The 22,681-nt window shown below is 45.3% G+C and overlaps 2 protein-coding genes across 3 annotated transcripts in view; one reads left to right on the top strand and one right to left on the bottom strand.

Annotated features, from left to right (window-relative positions):
- Nucleotides 1-5,687, bottom strand: part of METTL21C (methyltransferase 21C, AARS1 lysine) — an 85,734-nt gene extending 80,047 nt beyond the window's left edge. The window contains exon 1 of the mRNA XM_075918742.2: nucleotides 5,281-5,687. The gene's annotated coding sequence lies outside the window, so the exon portion shown is untranslated. The remainder of the gene's footprint in view (nucleotides 1-5,280) is intronic.
- Nucleotides 5,688-5,748: 61 nt separating this feature from the next.
- On the top strand, nucleotides 5,749-17,508 carry TEX30 (testis expressed 30). Of its 2 annotated transcripts, none has more exons than XM_075918744.2 (5): nucleotides 5,749-6,047; nucleotides 8,165-8,395; nucleotides 11,163-11,214; nucleotides 13,356-13,561; nucleotides 16,970-17,508. In XM_075918744.2, the coding sequence occupies exons 1-5, from the start codon at nucleotides 6,030-6,032 to the stop codon at nucleotides 17,141-17,143; spliced, it is 681 nt and encodes a 226-aa protein (XP_075774859.2). In that variant the 5' UTR covers nucleotides 5,749-6,029; the 3' UTR covers nucleotides 17,144-17,508. The 2 variants fall into 2 exon arrangements, with proteins under 2 accessions (XP_075774859.2, XP_075774860.1); XM_075918745.2 differs by having other exon boundaries at nucleotides 5,778-5,885.
- Nucleotides 17,509-22,681: the final 5,173 nt, after the last annotated feature.

Raw genomic sequence — 22,681 nt, 5'->3', positions numbered from 1 at the left:
CCATGGCCTGAGTCAGTTCAAAGGTAAAGGCGTATGTGTGTGACACCTCCACAGCCCTCATTGTAAATATCCTAGATTAAATAATAGCCATGGAAATAGACTTCATAAAATACATATTGGAAGCTGGGATGGCTTTTGGTGAAACTAGCGTGCTTAAAAGAAAACTAGTTTGATCTTCTTGAAAAAGGGCCCATATCTTGTGTGCTCAGCATATTTTGCTTCCTAAGGTGAAGGAAGGTGAAGAATTGTTAATAGAGCACATTCCTAAACTAGCAGAGTGGTGATTATTGCACCCCTTATGAAAAAAAATGTTAATGTCTTTAGCATGTACTCACTCTATACTCAGGAGGGAGAAGTATAATTTCTTCACTGGGGAGGGTGTGGTCTCTAAGTTAACTGATGATTTTTCTCACTAGATGCAGCTAGTGGATTCTAGCAAGTTCTACTCTACCCTGTCAGTGCCAAACTAGAACTTTTACAAGACTATTTGGAAGATATTGCTCAAATCATGACATGATCTGTATTACAAGCATCCCATAAATCTTTAAGGCTACGTCTACACTGGCATGATTTTCCGAAAATGCTTTTAACGGAAAAGTTTTCCATTAAAAGCATTTTCGGAAAAGCACGTCTAGATTGGCAGGATGCTTTTCCGCAAAAGCACGTTTTGCGGAAAAGCGTCCGTGGCCAATCTAGACGCAGCTTTCAGCAAAAAAGCCCCGATCGCCATTTTCGCGATCGGGGCTTTTTTTGCGGAAAACAGTACTGTGCTGTTTCACCGTCCCTCTAGCGCAAATGATTTGCGCAAGAGGGCTTTTGCCTGAACGGGAGCAGCATAGTATTTCCGCAAGAATACTGTCAATCTTACATGAGATCGTCAGTGTTCTTGCAGAAATTCAAACGGCCAGTGTAGACAGCTGGCAAGTTTATCCACAAAATCAGATGATTTTGTGGAAAAACTTGCCAGTCTAGACACACAGCCTAAGAGAATTGTGAGAGCTTCTGCAAAGGCTGGAAGCAGTGGCGTCTACATGGAGCCATTTTTGTTTACTGAAAATCTGAGAAAGAGTATAACATAAAAATAAAACATGTCTTGACTGCAGCAGAGACTACAAGAATACATTTTCCTATTTACTGGTATGTTACATCCAGCTCAACTACTGCTCTTAGGGTATGTAACAGTGGTGTAGCCAGAACCTGGGTGTGCCCCGACCTCAGATGTATGGGCAATCATAGGGAGTGGAGGAGGAGCCAGGAGAAACTGGGTCACCTCTCACCAATCGGCCTTGGAGAGGGTGGGATAGGATGGACATGCTGGTCAGGGGACACCGAATGACATATCTGAAGTGGAATGGGGCCCGTGGCTTATCCTGATTCACCAGCTGCTCCTGCTGGGAAGCCGGGCCTCTAGTGCAGAGTCCGGAAGCTTGCCTCACTGCACCAGTCCAGAGTTGCTGCTGAGGAGTGTGGGGTCAGGGTGCTTGTCCCACTGCGGCCTCCTGACTCTGTTGCTGGAGAGCACAGAGCAGGGTTGGGACGCTTGCGCCTTGCCCCCTTCTGACACTTGTGCCTGGGAGTGGGGTCTTTGGAGCAGGTTCAGGGCACTTGCTCTATTGTGCTCCCCGCCACCCCCTCCCCCCACCACGCTCCTGTCAGGAAGCAGGGTCAGACTAAGGAAGCTTGCCCCGCTCTGCCTGGCACTCCTACCAGGGAGCAGAGCCAGGAGCTTACAAGCCCATGGACCAATGCCATTTTCTAGCAAGCATAGCAGGTGGGAGGAGTAGGACAAGTCCCTGAACGGGCTCCATGGCTGGAGCACTTCAAGGGCAAGCCATGTGGCGGATCCTGGACCTCAGCAGTGAATGGGTGGACATTGTCTGTCGTTACCTTCCATGTCAGTTCTGTCTTCTAGATTAGAAAAAGCGACGAGGAGTCCTGTGGCACCTTATAGACTAACTGAAGTGTAGGAGCATAAGCTTTCGTGGGCAAAGACCCACTTCGTCAGATGCATGCACCGGAGCCGGTAGGGGCGCCGGAAAGGAGGCCGGCAAGCTGACCTCGGCTGGGGAAGGTACCAGGCCACATGAACTTAGTACTGGTGCACAACACAAAATTCATTCTGCTCATGGGAGGAAACTCTTAGAGGGAACACTTCCCCCAGCCTCTCCGCCCCCGAGTTAATGTCACACACATTGGGTTAATGCAATTTCAGGATAGTTGCATGCAGGGGGTTTGGTGGGGGCCAAACTAATCCCTGTTGGTAGGAGGACGGTGGGGAAAGTCCTGGGGGGGGGGTGTCACGTGACACCTTTTACTTCTGGTCATGTGTCCATCTTGCCCCTAGAGTGTTGCCTCCAGAGGTGTGGCTAATGGGGGTCAAAGACTACATTTTAAAAAATTATGTGGGTGCACACCCTAATGAAATGTGCTGTGCACGCCTATGCTTTAATCCCTCTTTTCTGCTAACCTGTGTTGGACACAAAGTGACTCCTACTCACTGACCACTGCCCTGGATGTGTGAAACCTAATCCAGCTGTGATTACTGGCCCAGACCACCTATGACATGGTCCCTTTACATTAAATTTCAAACCATGTTAAAAATCTAGAAAGCAGTTATGCTATCCTACTTCTTGTATAGATGAGAGATATGGACCTGCTATTGGCATCACATCAAGCTTCTAGATAAATTTCATTTATGACATTGGCATGCCATACTCTGCATCAAATGGTAGGATGAAATTACTAATAATGAGGTCTTAGAATGTAGTCATTCCACAGGGATTGAAACCATGCTTATCACATCACAGTTACGCTGGGCTGTGATTAGGGTTGTATAACATAAGAATGCCAAAGCAGGTGCTGTATGGCAAACTGAAAGTGAGCAACCATATACAAAATGGCAAGAAGAAAATACTCTAAGGACACATGGAAACCTAATCTGAGAGTAAAACATTAACATTGGTAACTGGGAATAGTCAGCAACAAACAGTTCTTGTTGGCAAGCAGTAGTCAACAGTGGGTTTACGCAGTTTGGGATTAAAAACTTTATGGCTTTTGAGACACAGAGGATGTCATAAGCAGTGGCAGGTAAAAATTACAATTTGTTTCCCTGCATCAAGGTACCTATGCATTTCCTGTGGAAAAAACTACTGCTTAGGCATTGGTCATTTTAGCCACAGCCTTGCTCACTATAGCTAGGTCCACACTACATAGTTTTTGCACAAAAACAGCCATTTTTGCACAAAAACTCACGGAGCGTCCACCCTGCAAGCATGTTTTTGCGCAAGTAAAACAACAGAATGGAGGTTTTTCCAGTGTAGGTAGTCCTCTTTCTACGAGGAATAACTCCTTTTTGTGCAAGTGTTCTTGCGCAAAAAGGTGTGTGTGGATGGGCAACAAGGGGGAGGGTTGTGCAAAAACAGGAAAGAGGAAAAAGCATAGTTGCCCTGGTGGCCATCCTGTGGATAGCAATCAGTGCTTTCTTTTGAGAGAGCGTCCATGCAGTTCAAGTAAAAAGCTTTTTGCACAAGAAGCCTGCAGTGTAAACAGAGACAAAGATATAAAACTGTTGTTGATGTCATTACTGGTCACAAAGGACACAAGTAGTCCTGGGAGCAATAGCAGAACCACATCTCCATGATAATTTGTGTTTTATAAAGCTTTCAGTTTTTGCATCTCAATCCCTACTGTTGTAATTATTATCTGCTCTCTCCCATAATTTTCCCACAACAGTGAAAATAAAAGATAAAAATAAAAAAAATGCTTAGAACCCATAATTATGTGCAACTGAAAATTTAAATATCTTAAAAAATCCTTAAAATCAATACTGATATTATCTGTTTAAATTACTAATAAATAAATACATATATAAATAAAATCAAATTCTGCAAAGTCTATTCCTAGGCTAAATCTTGAAAAAATGCTGAACGCATTCTGAGATTCAGGCCATCTTCCATTCTGATGAGAATGAGGTGTGCACATCATCACACAGCATTAAGGCCTAACATTATAAAATTTTCAGGGCAAGGAACGTGTCTTCTCATCCTTGTAATATAAGGCCATACCTATATTACAGATTTATATCTGTTTTATGCTTCTAAGAAATACACAGGATCTTTTTCATGGGAAAAGACAATATGGCATGTTTATTGAAAATATAATATGAATTGTGTAGATGAAGTCAAAATAGCTTAATTCGGCTTTTGGCGCTGTCTACACAGCAGGAAGTCGAAAGAGGAATACTCTTCCTCCGACTTCCCTGTGATAGGGCGAGGTCACCTTGGGGTGCTTCCCGGAGTACCGGCAAAGCTACTGAAACTCATCTTCCTCCTCTTTGGGACTTCTCACTGCCTGGTCCTGCTGGGCCAGCTCTGCTGGTCTCCCTCAGCCAAGGCCCCAAGTTGAGATCAATGCCCCCCCCAGTAGCAGTACAGACACTGAATCCCTTCAGATCCAAGGAAAGTGCAGTTTGGACCCAGCTTCCTGAAATCCCACTCCACAAACAGGATCAAAACCCTCAAATTAATTATTTAAGTAAGCCCCCTTTAACAATGAAAGGGGGAATGTACACACTAATTGCTCTTCCAGGTAACACTTATTTACACTGGGTTTCGAGATTCAGGTGTGGGTTTTTTTTCACTTGTGTGGTCCCTGACTGATTTTTCTGTGGGTCAGTGGCTCCTGACCCAAGAAAGATTCCCCACTCCTGCTATAAATAAAGACAATACTGAAACCTTTTGTGTTGGACATAATATTTACCTTATTTAAAAATGAAGTCTGGCCAACAAGCCCACAATTGGGTCCCAGGCCCCATCTGGCCGCAGTGTCATAACACTCCTGCATTGCCCCACACACCAACCCTGAGCTCATCATACACCTGACCGGCCCCCCTGCCCCGAGTCCCTCACATCCCCACATCTCTGGTTCCCTGTTATAACACTCCTGCACCCTTCTCATCCCCCAACCTTGTGCTCTGAGACTGAGTCCATCATATATTCCAATCTCCTGCCCCATGCCCCCATCCCAACCAAGAGTCCTACCCCCCATGTCACCAGCGCCCTGCCATAAGATTGACAGAAGACAACCTGAATGCGTGCACAGAAGACAACCTGATTTGACCAGTTGTGATGTAAATGTCAAATAAATGTGCAAAAAGATGCAGCAGCAGTCCCCTTAAATAAAATCTGTGAGTACAATGTTTCATTTATGCTGCTATTAATCATGTCAATTATCAACAATTTTAGGATGCATATTTCCAGTCATGCAAATGGGCATTCTTACATGGCTCTTTGCTGACCACTGGTTCTGAAGTTTGATGTAGTTTGGCTCTTTGGTTTGAAAAGGCTGCCAACCGTTGCTCCGTCCTGTCCCTGGGATGCCGGGCTTACCCCCCTCAGGGCTTGCTGACACCAGGAAGAGGGTGCAGCAGCGGGCTCAGGCCTGAGGCAGGAGGGTTGATGGGGGGGGGGGGGGGTGGTCACACTCTGGGATGGTGCAGAGGGTTGGGTTGCAGGAGGGGGCTCCGGGCTGGGGGTTGGGACATGGGATCAGAGCGACATTTACTTCAGGCTGCTCCCCAGACGTGAGCAGACAATTCCACGCGCGGCGCCCCCGCAGCGTTCCAAGGGCGGACGAGATGGGGCTGGAGCGCGCGCTGCCCAGGGAGCTGTTCGTTTCAGAGAGCGAACTACAACTCCCAGCATGTCCCGCGCGGGCCCTCTCTTGGCGATAGGCTGGCGCTCTGGCGGGGCGGGGCTCGGGGGCCGTTCGCAGAAAGCCGGTGTGGCGGTTACCGAGCCGGCTCTCAACGCAAGGGAGGGCGGGGGGCGCATGCGCTGAGGCGTTGAGTGTGCTGCTGTTCCCGCGCGGCTGCGGCGTGGGGGGTGGTGAGTGCCCGGCACGTGCCCGCTGCCCCGCGGGAAGCTCGTGGCCTCTCGACGGCGCAATCTCTCTCTCCCCCTCCCCCTCCCCCCCCCCCCAGCACAGCACAGCGCTCTGTGGAGGCGAGCGGCCCCGCCCGGCGGGGAGACATGGGAGATCATAGCGAGGTGCGTGGCCTTCCCTCGCTGCAGGCTCCCTTCCTGCGCGCGCAGCGTGTGTCCAGCGCGCCCGCCCGCCCAGTCTGCTGGGCCTCTTGGTACTTGGGGGGAGGGGGAGGGGAGGGGAGGGGAGGGGGGGGGAATAGCTATTCCGTGCCCGTTATTTTGAAAGCATGGACGTGCTATTCCAGCGTCTCTGTAACCTTCGTTCCACGAGGGTTAAGGGACTTATGGGAATAGTGCTTTATTTCAAAATTAGATCAAAATAAGAGAGGCAATTTGCATAGCTCAAATTGCATATTTTATTTTGACCTATGCGTGCAGTGTAGATGCACCCCCAGTTTTCCCCTTTTTTTTTCCCCCTTTCTAATTCAGTGTGGTCCACAGCAATTACTTGTATTTCACAGTGAGCTGCTACTTATGCTTTCTCTGCACTGGTTGTTTTTAAGTGTTGACCGACATAGTCCTAAATTACCTGCAATCCTCCTGCTTGGAGAGATCATCGCTCACCTTTTTGCAATACTGTTTTAGTTGAGACTTGGAAGAGTGGGAGAGCTGCCAATTCCTGTTGCAATCATGCTTTTGACTAGGGATGTTGGATATTGTTTAATTGAGTAGTCGTGTAACCGCATGAAATCTTAGCAGTTACACCACTTTTCAGTAGTCCCTGGCGCTGGCAGTCAGTGTGCTCCCAGCCCCCTCCTGAGTAGCCTCCTGCCACCCCATGCTACTGCCTCTGTGCCTTTGTTGTGTGGTTCAGCTTTTGGATAGGAGTGATGTCAGGAAAAACACCTCAGATAAACTCTTGTTAACTTTATTACGCACAGAATAGTAAAGGAAAGCAATGCAAGGTTACACAGATCTATTCCAATACACAGGATAGTTAGCACAGTCAATAATATAACACCTACATCTACGGCACTACCCAAGATACTTAATTTTAAGGATCTGAATATACATGTACAGGGCTTGACAAATACACTCACCCGCTCGCCCATGGCGAGTAGATTTTTCCAGCTGGCGAATGCAGGGGCGGACTGGCCTGGTGGATCATTGTAACAAAGCCCACACTATGGGCGGCGCGGCCCCATCCAATCCGCCAGCAGGCAGAGGAGCAGAGCACTGCCGGGGAGGGGGACCTGCAGCAATTCTCAGCCATTAAAAAAACACTTTTTTTGGGGGGGGGGGAGGGAGGGTGGCGAGTCCCTTTTTTGTCTGGCGAGTAGGGGTTTCCATAATTTGTCAAGCCCTGTACATGTACTTATTTCTATAAATCTCACACAGTTCCATCGCTAGACCCTTACGATTGTCAGATAGGACGTTGTGGCTTCGTTTCCCCACACGCAATTATGTATTGTATATGTCCCTCTTTTGGACACGTCCTACTAGTCAAACTATACTGTACTTAATTGATAGTTTTATGGCTGCATCAGTGATTTTTGCTCATTAGTATTGTTATGTACCAGGCTACTCCCAATGTTCTGGGCACAGTTTCTCTATACCAATACTCTCAATGCACTATTGTTTAAAGCACTCCTGACATTTAAAGGTCAACCCTTGGCCTGGCCCATGTACACTAGGCTTGAATCAGCCTGGTTTGCTTTGTTAGAAGCCACACTTTGGTTAAGGCAACCATCCTTAGTCTGGTCAATGCAGGGCCGCACAATGCAGACATTATTATTCTGGTCTAGATGGGGTTGTCCAGGCTCCCCTACACCTTTAAAAACCAGCTTCCCATGCAGATTGGCTCCCGTCTGCCACCCCAGTTGCTGCCTTTGATACATATGTATAATATAAAAAAATTGTCAGTCGTTGTGTGTGTGCCTCACAAATCCCTGTAATTTAGGGAAGCTTTATTATTTTACAGCTGGGTCTAAATTTTCCCAGAATGATTATTGACTTGTCCAGGGTCATTCAGGAAGTCTTTGACTCAAACAAGAATAGCAGAAACCAGATCTCTCAACTGCTAGTATGCTGCCTTAAAAGCAAGGCCATCCTTCATTCCTTTTTCATACGAGCACAGAATGGTGTTATAACTGCAATTATTCATGGCATGATGTCCTGAATGTACATATTTGAAATATTTCTTTTGCACTGTACTTTACTATTTTTATTTTTATTTATAGGTTAAAGTGAAAATACCTTTTGGAACTAAATACCTAGACGCTATTTTTGCAGTTCCAGACAAGATATTAACACACGGAGTGATTCTTACTCATGGAGCTGGAGGAGATATGAATTTCTCTCATTTAGTTTCTTTAGTAGCTTATCTTGCATCTCGTGGAATTCTGTGCTTGAGATTTACCTGTAAAAGCCTTAACATTGCCTATAGGACTAAAGCATATAAATCAGTTGTGGTAAGAGAAGACCAGATTGTATTTCAAATTCTGGAAAGATTAGAGTGACGTCAGTATTCAAGGATACTTATTAGTAAATTTAATTTTATCAAAATCCACTTAAGCCATTATATGCTTTTTGCATATTTAATTTCCTGTGACTACTGAGTATTTAAGTGCTTTTTAAGGTCAGGAGGAACCACCAGATCATCAGTCTAACCTGTATATCACAGACCATCCCGCCACTTCAGCACCAAGCCCAACAATCAGAATTAGATCAAAGTATTCAGGAAATGAAACTATTGTGTGCCTTGGACCAAGAACAGGTGGCACTGGGGTACCATTAGTTCAGGGAATTGATTGATTAAATATACGAGATGATCAAGGGATCCCATTGCAAGTTGTAGAGGAAGGTAAGTAACCCCACAATCCCCAGTCGGACATGGGTGAAAACTTTCCCATTACAAAAAATGGTCTATTAAACCGTGATCGTGTGTGCTAGACCTACCAGCCAGGCATCTGACAGAGAATACTTTGTATCCTCTCAGAACATCTCTACATTCAATATGCAGTGTTTTATCTCCAGCTATGAAGGAAAACCCTCCACACAGAGGGGTGAAGGGGCAGGAGAATTTCCTTTTTTGACTCCCACTGGTGAGCAACTGAAGCCCTGAGGGACAAGTTTCTAGGAACAGAAGGCATTAAGACCAGAAGTGACCTTTAGGGCTGAAACAGGCCCCCTATCCGCACAAGCAGAAGTTATAAATCTCTCTCGTAAACTTATTCAGCTCTGTCTTTAAAACTAAATTGTTTTCCCCCACAACTTCTGTTGGGATGCTGTTCCTAATCCTCATTGCTTTGATGTTTAAAAATCTAATTTTCAGCCTATGTTTATGGCCAGTTTATACCTATTTGCTTTTGTGCCAACATTTTTCTGTAAGTTCTATAGCTCTTTACCCTGCAAAATTCCCTCCCCCCCAGTATATTTATAAAGAGCAATAATATCCCCCATAGCTTTGTTTTGCTAGGCAAAACAAACCAAACTTTTTGTGTGTGTATTTTTATGTGGTTTTTATTGTATTTGACATCATTCCACTATAATCACTCAACACTAGATTAAGCCTTTAGGAAGACTCTCCAGGGATCTCTCAGTTCTTTTTCAGCCCTGGGATGGGTGGGAGGTAGTACAGACCTTGGAAAGGTGCACTTTGTTCCTGCTGCCTCCTTTGCCCAGCCAGCTTCTTGGCCAGGAGTAGGAGCTAGACCCAGAACTTTGTCCATATCTTGTATCTGGAGAACAGGTACTGCACTCTTAGGATGTGTCTAGACTACTGAGTTTTGTCGACAAAAGTGGACTTTTGTCGACAAAAGTATACCTGCGTCTACACTACCGCTGAGTTCTATCGACAGAACTCAGCAGTTTTGTCGACGCTGGTAAACCTCATTTTACGAGGCATAACACCTTCTGTCGACAGAATTCTGTCGACAGAAGGTGTTATTGCCTGTAGGGTTGCGTCTAGACTACAGGGTTTTGTCGACTAAGCAGCTTGCTTTGTCGACAGAACTGAATGTGTCTAGACGCTCTATGTCGACAGAAGTTTTGTCGACAGTATCTGTCGACAAAACTTCCGTCGACAAAACCCTGTAGTCTAGACGTACCCTTAGAGACTTGCTACCAAGATTTAAGATAGGTCAAATTCACTCACAAGATTTAGGATAGACCTAGCAAGTAAGTCAAGGAGCCATACTCACCTACTTGACTGAATAAAAGAAGAACACAGTCCAGCTCTCTGAGATTCCGTTTGTACTTTGGCATCACAATTGTTTCTATATGTTGTGTTTTAACACAGTATTCTACTGATATTAGATCTCACTAATGTTAATTAAGGCCTTCTAAGGAGCTTTGTGTTGAAGTTTCTTTAAAAGTACACAATAATATTGTTTTTCAAAACAGTTTGGTTAGGAATTCAGAAATGTATTGTAATGAATGTTTATCTAGAGAACACTGGAAGGATGTGTGCCTTTTATAATTTATAATCTTTTCAAAACTTGAAACTGAAATATTCTCTCACTACATTTATCACGTCTAACTTAGACACATTGGGCTACGTCTAGACTGGCATGATTTTCCAGAAATGCTTTTAACGGAAAAGTTTTCTGTTAAAAGCATTTTCGGAAAAGTGTCTAGATTGGCACGGACGCTTTTCGCAAAAGCACTTTTTGTGAAAAAGCGTCTGTGGCCAATCTAGACGCACTTTAGCGCAAAAAAAAAGCCCCAATCGCCATTTTTGCAATCAGGGCTTTTTTGCGCAAAACAAATCTGAGCTGTCTACACTGGCCCTTTTGCGCAAAAATTATGCGCAAAAGGGACTTTTGCCCGAACGGGAGCAGCATAGTATTTCTGCAAAAAGCACTGATTTCTTACAGTAGGAAGCCAGTGCTTTTGCGGAAATTCAAGCGGCCAGTGTCGACAGCTGGCAAGTTTTTTCGGAAAAACAGTTGATTTTCCGGAAAAACTGGCCAGTCTAGACACAGTCATGGGTGTATTATTGTAGGGTAGCTTTTGATTATTGAGTTTTATATTGTTCTTGCTTTAAAAGCATTGCAGAAATATTTGTTTATGGGTGTGAGAAAGCGAGGAGAAGAAACATAAAATAACTGCTTGTTTTATTGGGAGTAGGAGGAGTAAGGGAAGTATCCAATTTCAGATTCTCCAGCTATAATAACTTTTATAGTGTATTCTAAAATGCTGTCTTCTAAATTAATGAAAAATGTTTCATTTCTTTAGGAATATTTAAAGTCCTCCAGTGAATATAAACTTTCCAGTGTCTTTCTTGGAGGTAAGTGTCAGGTTAGGTTTTTGTTTGCAATCCTGTCCCTAATGGTGGTTTTAAAGGTACATTGTATCATTATTCCATTCCCGAGGCATGGGAAAAATTGGGAGTCCTCAGGATTCTTCCAAAAGTCCAGGAAACCCATAGCTCCTGAGGAGTATGCAGTTGTCTAAATCTATTACTTGATCTATAATTTGAAACAGATATAACTGAGGGAGTATGGAAGAATATCAAATTGGGGGGACTGAAATCAGGTGCCCAGAAGTGACATCCATATCCTTCCATTAAGTAATTAATTGATAATGTCTGCCTTTTTTAACTTTCTGACATTTGATATTGGTAAATAACATAGTAATATACTGTACAGTAGTACTTAGCAATGCTAATTTCACAATATTGCTGAAGACTAGAATCTTACCATTATTTTTTCTCTTCAACTGTTTAACTCCAAAGTATGTATAGAAAGGTAGTTTTAAATAAAGAAAAAACAAGTATTTCCATACAAAGTTCTATAGTTTAGAAAATCTAAAATAAAATATCAAGATTGCATTCTAATTTAAAAGTTACCCTTTGTCATTTTATATTGTTTAGTGTACATTTTATTTAGTCATCTGAAACCCACATTCATTCTGGACTTGCAGGAAATGGTTGTAATAAGCTGTGTTTTTTGAACTGAATACCATTTTGGTATTCAAGCCATCTATACAAGCCCTGTAGCTGCATGCAGTAGCAGAACAATAGACCCCCCCCCCCCCCACACACACACAATCAAAGCAAGAGGAATTCATATATAGTATAGAATAGTGGAATTGTACCTGCTTATACCTGTTCTAAATTTCCTGCTTTGTATAAAGGAAACCAAAAAGAAACTGGGTATCTAATATACAAATTTCTTTTAAATTGTGTAACTAAGAAAAATATACTTAAATATATATACATGAATAGTGACAGTGCTTGTACCACTGGTATCCTAGTTCTTGCTGCTCTTCAGTCCTCAGACCTTTTCTCTAGGTCATCTTGCAGGTTACTGCATCTGCCTGGGTGTAAGTAGGATTTACATGATTCCAGAATCTCTAGTTCTTGTCCCATTAAGCTAATGGTAAAATCATATCTCCTCTGACTGCAACAAACCTCACAAACAGTTTAATCCATCCATCTCCGGAATCACATTAAAAAACTAAATCCATCAGCTCACGTGGCTTCTTTTGGGGGAGATACTTTGGCCTCGTATTTGACTTGTACAGTCTCATGCAGATTTAAATTTTTCAGTTTGTATTCATAAGTGTACACTGAAGGTTTAAGTACACTGTAACCACCATACTTTGTGTGTCCCTAATTCCGGAACACCCATTGTATGGACTCTGCCAGGCAAAAATGGCTTTGTATACTGCTGCTCCCCCTCCCTTACAGCTGGGGGAACAGCAGTGCAGCAACCTGTCCCTCTACTGAGCAGTGAGGGGTGGTGCCTGGGAGTAGAAGGGAATGCGGAGTGCCAGGTAAGCGCTCTACCCCCATCTCCCTCACTCCTTCTCTGGCCTGACAAAGTCTTCAATCCCACAAACCCCATTTTCCAGGGCTGCCAGATTAAAGACGTTCAAGTGTAGTAGAGTACTCACTTGAAATACATCTGTGGTGGATGTCTTTGCCTGATTTTGAAATGTAGGTCACAGGAACTTTATTTTTACTATTAGCAGACTAAGGCAGTCAGTACTGTGTCCTTTTGGTATAAGAATATTGCAACTGTTCCATAGTATTTTGAGGATCGTGAATTATAGTTTTTCTGTGTTCTTCTTTCCACTTAAGAAATGGGCAATAACCCGTATATGTCATTGTACCCTGCTTCTTTCCTCCCACCCCCACACCATTTTTTTGTTTCATCCTCTGTAGTTTTCTTAGTCCGGAATGTAAAGCTGTTAAGTGCTCCCAGTTCAATTATCTGACAGCACTAATGTTCTTGGTGGTGTACTCCAATTACTTGGTAAACTAAAGTCCCTGTTGTCCCTTCATAGTAATTTTGTAGCTTATATGTCCTATTAGCATAACAATATTCCCTACATAAGACAACTTACAGGAGTGGTGTTCCTCAGTGCAAATGTAAATGACATGATAGTAAATACTTTTATTCTTTACTTTTAAATGGGAGGTAGGTCGTTCGATGGGTTCACGAGCAGCTGCCTCCGTGCTACGTCAGATTAGCCAGGATGACAATGAGGATTTCATTCGCGGTCTGATATGTTTATCATATCCATTGCATCGACCAAATCTTCAGTCCAAACTCCGGGATGAAGATTTATTTTTTGTTAAGTGTCCTGTGCTGTTTATCTCAGGAACAGAAGATGAGATGTGTGAAAAAGTGAGTTCCTGTGTGAGTGCAGTTATAAAGGGGAAGAAATAGGGAACTATGCTTAACGCCAGCATTCCCTGTATGCTGTGGGCTTTGGGTAGCCATCCAAGAGAGATTCAAATACCGCCCAACTGATTGGCAGAGTGCCCACAGCTGGCAGCATGTGTTTCTTCTGGTTGTGCACTTTGTCACATGCTTCAATGCATGTAACAAAATTTATTCTGTATATGGATTGAAAAAATTAGAGGGACTATTGCATGGTAACCAAAGATAAGGGCAGTCTTGTCCAGCCATTGATATGCTGCAGCAACCTCCATGCAGTGAATTCTACCATCAGAGAAAAGATGGATACTTTTCTGATGAATATCATATCTTCTCTGGGTATTGCCAGATGATTTTATCTTTGGGACTCAAAAATACCTTTTGAACAGAATTTTATTTGCTTTCTGAATGTGCCAAAGAGCACCAAATGGCAATAATTTTTAAAAAGACATTGAGTGCAATATACCTGGTTCTAAAAAAACTTAGCTCCCATCCCATTTGAGATTATACTAAGTGTATACTGTGTTATACTATCAATTCAATCGGTATATTTTTCAGGACAAATAAAAATATTTATAGCAAGGTAAGTTTGCTTGCTCAGTAGTATCATCTCATCCTGTGGAGAAAAGGGTTATGCAAACCAAACTCCACAGAAATATCCAAGTGTTAGTAAGTCAAAATGTAATGTTCAGCAAGGTCTGGCGTTTATCCTCTCTCCTTATCCCATGAAGTATATATATGCAACTCAGATTTGAGATGCATGTTGCAGGATCTTTACAAAATCCTGCTAGGACTTAGGACTCTAAACTTAAATCCAGAGCTGAGAAGCAGTGTTCCCTGTAACATTTTCTGTCCTTGGGTGGGTTGAAATTTCTTACGGGCAGTACCCATAGTGAGATTGTATTGGTGGTGCACATCCACACACTAACAAAAAACATGTACATTTAAACAGTTCATAGGTATGGAAGAAAATATATTAAAACAATGGATAGTTAACAAAAAGTGATGCTTACAATATTTAATATGAAATTAAATAAAAAGAAAATTAACACTACCCTGGGAGTGCATGTATAATCATCCTTTCTAATAACTCAAACTAGTAAACTCACCAAAATGCAAATTATCCACACATAGCTCAGCCTTAAGATGCTGAACAAATCTGAGTCAACTACAAATAGTCATGCTCTCCTTGGCTATGGCTACACTGCCGTTTTTTTCCAGAAGAAGATATGCAAATCGCACTCACATTTTCGTATCTTCTTCCAATACTTCTTGCGGAAGAGGTTTAGCTGCTATTTAATGTTGGAGAAAACCCTATTTCGCAAGACCTTCCCTACCTGCTCTCTGAGCACTTCCATCTGAAGCGGACAGCTCCATTTGAAGCTGGTCAGATGGCTCCTCTCCCAGCCAGTTAGCTGAGCTCTCTGCCTGTGTGGGAGCTCTGAGAGTACAGGCAGTCCCCGAGTTACGCGGATCCGACTTATGTCGGATCCGCAGTTACGAACGAGGCCGTTCCTCTCCCTGGTCTCCAGCAGACCAGGGAGAGGAAGCAAAGCGGCGGAACACGTGGGCAGCGGACAGGGCTGTCCGCTGCCCACGCGCTCCGAGGCTTGGCTCTGCTTTGCCCTGCCCCCCCCCCCCCCCCCCGTCTGCAGACCAGGGGGACGGGGGGGGCGGCAAAGCAGAGCCAAGCCGCGGAGCGCGCGGTCAGCTGACAGCCCAGACGCGTCTGGGCTGTCAGCCGGCAGCGCGCTCTGCGGCTTGGCTCTGCTTTGCCCCCCCCTCCCCCTGGTCTGCAGACGGGGGGGGGGGGGGGCAAAGCAGAGCCAAGCCTCGGAGCGCGTGGGCAGCAGGACAGCCACGGCGCGTCTGGGCTGTCCCGCTGCCCCCGTGCTCCGTGGCTTTGCTCCAGACACCTGTGGTACAGCAGCTGGGGCGCTGCCAGTTGGTCCCGTAGCGCCGCTCTGGGCGCTACTGGACCAACCGGGCAGCACCCCAGCTGTTCTGCCCCAGGCGTCCTGATTCAGCCACTGCTGGTCAGATTCAGCAGCGGCTGAATCAGGACGCCTGGGGCAGAGCAGCTTAGGTGCTGCTGGGTTGGTTCAGTAGCGCCGAGGAGCGGCGGCGCTACTGGACCAACCCAGCAGCACCCAAGCTGCTCTGCCCCAGGCGTCCCCAAGTCAGCCGCTGCTGAAACTGACCAGTGACTGACTACAGGAAGCCCCTGCCCCGGGCTTCCTGGAATCAGTCGCTGATCAGTTTCAGCAGCAGCTGACTTGGGGATGCCTGGGGTTCTTAAGTTGAATCTGTATGTAAGTCAGAACTGGCATCCAGATTCAGCCGCTGTTGAAACTGATCAGTTTCAGCAGCGGCTGAATCTGGACGCCAGTTCCGACTTACATACAGATTCAACTTAAGAACAAACCTACAGTCCCTATCTTGTACGTATCCTGGGGACTGCCTGTAACTCATTAAATAGCTGCACAGTTATGCAGCTTACAGGGAACTTAGCTGAGAAGTGTTCCTGGCATATCCTAAAGTTTTAATCGGTGGTTACAAAAAATGGAAGTTATATTAGCAAGCATATAGAGTGCCTGGAGCATACACTATTACTGTGAGAATACTTGGACCTATTTCACAAATAGGATTATCTATTGAGTAACCTATGTTTTAGGAAAGTCCGATAGCAGGAGTAGGGTTCATAAAGGTTAGCTACTGGCTGCCAGACATTTAGTTTACATGAGCATCTACAGGCATGTCTGCTTGCTGCTTCCTGTGGGCCACAGTTTGCTGTTCCTAGCCAGTGGGAACTGCGGGAAGTGGTGCGGGCTGGGCCACCTTTTCTGCAAGTCCCATTGGCTAGGAATGGTGAACTGAAGCCATTAGGAGCTGTGTGGCTCTGTGCCTATGGACACTGAAGTAAACAAAATGTCTGGTGGCCTGCCAGTGACTAACTATGCCTGACAAAACAGCAGGTCCTTTTCCCCTTCACCCCGTCCTATTGGGTAGGCAGTAGTCCTGAAACAATTATACTGATATTCCATTATCTGCTGTGGTCTATGAGACTGGTTTTCACATGTCGTCTATAAAGGCCCCTCAATTTGTTGCTAGTGTTTTTGACACTTTAGCAGGAGGAATAGATGGCTTTTCAGTGGCTTATGGGAGGACACTTCAGATAATTTTGTCCTTCTGTTTATTTTCCAGCCCTTCTTTCACATGAGCGATTGAGTACTCTGAAGAGATTATACTGTTGGGTTACAATGTCATAACCTAACAATCCATTTAAATGTATTTGGAATTCTATTTGCATTTTTGACTTCTGCCTGTTATGTATAAGATGGACAATAACGTAACTTTTTCTCTTGATTTTTATAGAAATTATTAGAAGGTGTAGCAAGCAAAATGAAGACCCCTAGAAAAATTTATTGGGTTGAAAAAGCAAACCATGGCATGGCAGCGAAAGGACGAACAGAAGATGATATTATGATGGAAGTAAACACACAGATTTTTTCTTGGATAAAAGAAATAATTGAACAGGAGAACAAATAACTTCCAAAAGTTAAACATCTGTTTACATTACGTTTCCCTAAATATAAAGGAGAGAGCACTAGAAAAAAGCTATGCCTACATGAGCCCTACTTTATTCAGTGCAGGTTATTCTGCAAATATTAATTGTAAACATAAGTAAAAATGTTTTGAATCCAAAATATCTGTGCAATATTAACAAGGTAATAATACTTTTTATTAAATGGGAAGATCACAAAATTTTAATGATGTGGCATTACTATTCTATATCTCATTTTCAGTGGAATTTACAACATTTGTTGGTTTGTGTGACCATGCAATATTTCCTCCCTATTTTTTGTACTGTTTTTTCAAAGATTATTGTGAAATAAATTAAATTTTCTACTAGAGCTGAAACTTTAGTCTGATTTATTCCTAGCTGGATTGCAAACACTGACTAATTTGTAAAAAGCACATTCATATTCAACCCCCGTTGCACTCAACTTTTTTGAGGAAAAAACACAATTTTTGACTGAAATTTCACTGATCGGTTTCTGCATTGCCCTGTACTTTGTGTGGATGTTTATTTTTTTGGAAAATGGCTACTCTGGTGCCAATTCGATGCCTTACTGTAAACTTACTTGTGCAAGAAAGCACATGCAGTGTAGATGCTCCGCAAGTTTTTGTGCAAGAACAATTGTTCTTGCGCAAAAAGCCTGTAGTGTAGACAGAGCCTCAGGGACTGCATTGTCTGCTGTCCCTGTAAATCAGTTTGCTGCATTATTTTAAACTACTCTCTGAATTTAGAGTAAATGCATACAATTGCCTATTTATCCCAAAACCAAATACTTTGCCTACTATATAGATGAGAGATTTTGTGTATTTGTCTGTCTGTCCATCTGATATTGTTTGTTCAAGAACTCCTCCTAAACAGTAAGAGCTAGGACCACCACATTTAGGTATGCAGCTTCCTCTTAAGGGTTTAGTTTTGCTAGGAATATGTGATTGTTTCTCATATAATACAAAGGGAGGGGTCTGCTGGTAGGCAGTTATACTGCAGAATGACCACAGGGGAACAGGTCCATGGATAAGTGGCCCCCATACCCCACAGCTGGAGCTCAAACCACTTTTCCATGGGATAGTAGCAGGTGGGGTTCGAATGCAGGGGAGTTATCAGGAAGGCAAAAGCACAATTGGAATTGTGACTTGCAAGGGATGTGAAGGATAACAAGAAAGGTTTCTATAGGCATCTTAGCAAGAAGAAGGTGATCAGAGAGGGTGTGGGGCCCCTACTGGATGAGGGTGGTAACCTAGTGACATGATGTGGCGAAAGCTGAAGTACTTAATGCTTTCTTTGCCTCTGTTTTCACGGTCAGGGTCAGCACCTAGACTAATGCACTAAGTGATGCAATATGGGACGACAGACAGCCCTTGGTGGGGAAAGAACAGGTTAGGAACTATTTAAAAAAGCTAAATGTATACAGGAAGTCCCTGGGTTACGTACAAAATTGGGACTAGGTTTGTTCTTAAGTTGAATTTGTATGTAAGTCGGAACTAGTATGCTAAGTTGAATTTGGATGTAAGTCGGCCTCGGTGTGGGGAGTTGTTTAAAGCATCCCTGGCGGCGCTTTGCATCCTCCCCTGCCCCCCCCCTCCCCGCGGCCGGTCTCTGGGGCTGGGGCCAAGCGTGCCCCATGTGCCCTGACCCGGCCGCTGCAGCGCCCGGAGGCCGCAGCCCGGCGCAGGGCCGGATGTTTAACAGCGGAGGCGGATTCCCCTTTAAATCTCCCCGCCTGCCCTCCCTCCCCAGGTCTCCCTCTTACCAGCTCGCTCCTCACCCTCCCTTCGCCTCCTCCCGCGAACAGAACTCCCAACCCAGTCCCACAATGCACTGGGCGCGCTGGGCTCCCTCAGTGCCACCTGAATGAAAATGCTGCCGCCGGGGCACAATTAATGCGGGGTGCCTCCCCCACTGTCACCGCCTCCGGCGGCGCAGGGGGCACTTCCCCCCCAGCAGACCAGGGAGACGCGGAGCTAGCGCGCCTCCGCACCTCCCAGCAGACCAGGGAGACGCGGAGCTAGCGCGCCTCCGCACCTCCCAGCAGACCAGGGAGACGCGGAGCTAGCGCGCCTCCGCACCTCCCAGCAGACCAGGGAGACGCGGAGCGGCTTTTCTCGCCGCAGAGGACGCGGGCGGCGGGACCAACCCGGCAGCACCCCAGCTGCTTTTCCCCAGGCGTCCTGATTCAGCCGCTGCTGAAACTGACCAGCGGCTGATTCCAGGAAGCACGGGACAGAGCTGCTCTGCCTTGGGCTTCCTGGAATCAGCCGCTCATCAGTTTCAACAGCAGCTGAATCTGGACGCCTGGGACAGAGCAGCTGGGGCGCTGCCGGGTTGGTCCCGCCGCCCGCGTCCTCCACAGTGAGAAAAGCCGCTCCGCGTCTCCCTGGTCTGCTGGGGGGGAAACGCCCCCTGTGCAGCCGGAGGCGGCGACAGTAGGGGAGACACCCCGCATTAGCTGCGCCCCGGCGGTGGCATTTCCATTCAGGCAGCGCTGAGGGGGCAGGGCAGGCGGGGAGATTTAAAGGGGAATCCGCCTCCGCTGCTAAACACCCGGCCCTGCGCTGGGCTGCGGCCTCTGGGCACCCAACACTAGCTGCGCCCGCCCCCGCCCCTCACCCCTGTTCGTAACTAGGGATCCGACGTAAGTCAGATTGATGTAACCCGGGGACTTCCTGTATAAATCCATAGGTCTGTACTTAATACAGCCAAGGGTACTGAGGGAGTTGGCAAATGTCCTTGAGGAGCCTTTGGCTATTATCTTTGAAAAGTTGTGGAGAGCGGGAGAGATCCCAGATTGAAAAAAGGCAAACGTAGTGCCCATCTTTAAGAAAGGGAAGAAGGATGATCCAGGGAACTATAGGCCAGACAATCTTACCTCAGTCCCTCGAAAAATCATGGAGGGGATCCTCAAGGAATCCATTTTGAAGCACTTGGAAGAGGGGAAGGTGATCAGGAATAGTCAGCATGGATTCATGAAGGACAAGTCATGCCTGACCAATCTGATTAGCTTCTATGATGAGATAACTGGCTCTGTGGATATGGGAAAGTCAGTGGATGTGATATACCTTAAGTTTAGCAAGGCTTTTGATACCGTCTCACAATATTCTTGTCAGCAAGTTAAGGGAATGTGGATTGGATAAATGGACTGTAAGATGGATAGAAAGCTGGCTGGAAGGTCAGGCCCAGGGGGTAGTGGTTAACAGCTTGATGTCAGGATGGCGGTCGGTTTCTAGCGGAGCGCCCCAAGGTTCGGTTCTGGGACCAGTTTTGTTCAACATCTTTATTAATGAGCTGGATGAGGGGATGGATTGCTCCCTCAGGAAATTTGCAGATGACACTAAGCTAGGGGGATAGGTAGACACGCTGGAGGGCAGGGATAGAGTCCAGAGTGACTTAGACAAAGTGGAGGATTGAGCCACAAGAAATCTGATGAGGTTAAACAAGGACAAGTGTAGAGTCCTACACTTGGGACGGAAGAATCCCAAACATTGTTACAGGCTGGGGACCGACTGGCTAGGTAGCAGTTCTGTAGAAAATAACCTGGGACTTACAGTAGATAAGCTGGATATGAGTCAGTATGCCCTTGTAGCCAATAAGGCTAATGGCATATTGGGGTGCATTAAGAGGAGCAGTGCCAGTAGATCCAGAGGTGTGATTATTCCTCTTTATTTGGCTCTGGTGAGGCCACATCTGGAGTATTGTGTCCAGTTCTGGGCTCCAATTACAGGAAGGATGTGGATGCATTGGAGAGGGTCCAACGAAGGGCAACCAAAATGATTAGGGGGCTGGAGCATATGACCTATGAGGAGAAGCTGAGGGATTTGGGTCTATTTAGTCTGCAGAAGAGAAAAGTGAGGGGGGATTTGATAGCAGCCTTCAACTTCCTGAAGGAAGGAAACAGGCTGGAGAAAGGCTGTTCACAGAAGTGACGGATGGCAGAACAAAGAGCAATGGTCTCAAGTTACAATGGGGGAGGTCCAGGTTGGATATTAGGAAAAACTATTTCCTTAGGGGTGTGGTGTGTGATAATGTGTTGGACAGGTTTAAGTTGGGGGTTGTAGGTGATGACAAGTGGTGTTCTATTGTTGGTTTTCTTGGGTCTGTCTTGAAGTAGATGGTTTCTAGGTATTCGTCTGGCTCTTTCAATTTGCTTTTTTATTTCTTTTTTTATTTATTTATTTTGTGGTGACCTTGAGGCTTTTTTTCGCCGCCTCCGTCTCCGAGAATATTTCCAAACCACCACTGAACATCAATCTGACCTACCAGATCCCCCCTACCAACACCAAAGGAAAAATAATTCTATATGGACTCCCCCCGACGGTCGGAATTACAATCTGGATTTTTATATACACAACTTCCGCAACAACGCACAGACTGACATTATTCGCAAACGACAACAAGCGACACACAATCTTAGCCGCTAATCTAACTCAGGTCACAGTACAAATCCCTGCACCCCCTCCTGTACTAGGTTTACAACCTTCCCCCAGACCCTGCACCCTGCACCAGTCCTGCACTCTTTCCCCTTCCCAGACCCTGTATTCCATGGGTGGGCAAGATAGCCTCGGTGGGCTGGATCTGGTCCGTAAAACTCTTTGTTCCAGCCCACAGCCGCTATGCCACTCCCCGCCCCCAAAGCAATCCAGACCTGGGGCTGGGGGAAGTACATGAAGTCTCCTTCCCCCTCACCCCCACCCGGGGCACATGGCACCACAAGGAACCAGCAGCTGTTCAAAATAGCTGGCAATTCTCTCTAGGCACTGTCTGCTCCTGGTAGGGCACGGAACAAAGACTTCACATGCTCCCCCGCCCCCAGGCCAATCAGGGTCTATGAGTGGGGAAGTCTTCTGACTTTGCTCCTTTTAGGGCAGCCCGTGACCACTTCCAAAATTATTGCCCACCCTTGGCCAACAGGAACATAACTTGTTTGTTGTTCATGTAAAAGTGATGGCTGGGTTTTTTTGAGAACAGCTGCAACTTTGAAGGGGGAACTTGAAAGAGATGTTAAGCCAGCTAATCAGCTTGACTGATAAGAGTTGTCACTCTTAAATTACATTGCTAATAACACTGTATTAGTAGTGCTGGATTTGAGAAGCCAGTACTACCAAAGCATTTGTGAATGCATTTTTACTTCATGATAATCCTTTGGAAGGCAGAAAATTTCAATCTTTGCCCACAGACAGTGTTTTCGCCGGTTAGTGTAGGATTACTCATGAGTGCTGGCATTCATTTTATTCAGCAAAAAAATAGGCATTAAGAACACTGTAATCGGACCTAATTGACTTAATACAAGTCTATTCCTAGCCATGTAGACTCCGAATTCATTAGCTATAATATGAAGATACTAATACAATCAATCTTCATTTGGGCTGAAAAACATTGTACCCTGACTTAGTATCATAATTGGGTTTGATCCTATTGTCCCTTTACATATACACTATTTCCATTGATTTCAATGTACATGAAAAGACTACAAATGCAAATTAGTGACTAGTTTGAACAACTCCATGAGATTGAGA

Source organism: Pelodiscus sinensis, chromosome 1 (genome assembly GCF_052426305.1).
Source record: "Pelodiscus sinensis isolate ZL-2025 chromosome 1, ASM5242630v1, whole genome shotgun sequence".
Taxonomy (NCBI): domain Eukaryota; kingdom Metazoa; phylum Chordata; order Testudines; family Trionychidae; genus Pelodiscus; species Pelodiscus sinensis.
The sequence above is the reverse complement of the archived record's forward strand: the minus strand, read 5'-3'. Positions and strand labels throughout refer to the sequence as shown.

Excerpts from the sequence above, each read along its gene's own strand:
- TEX30 (XM_075918744.2), top strand. Across the intron at positions 8,396-11,162 it reads AAGCATATAAATCAGTTGTG|GAATATTTAAAGTCCTCCAG; the intron begins GTAAGAGAAGAC and ends TCATTTCTTTAG. Across the intron at positions 13,562-16,969 it reads AAGATGAGATGTGTGAAAAA|AAATTATTAGAAGGTGTAGC; the intron begins GTGAGTTCCTGT and ends TGATTTTTATAG.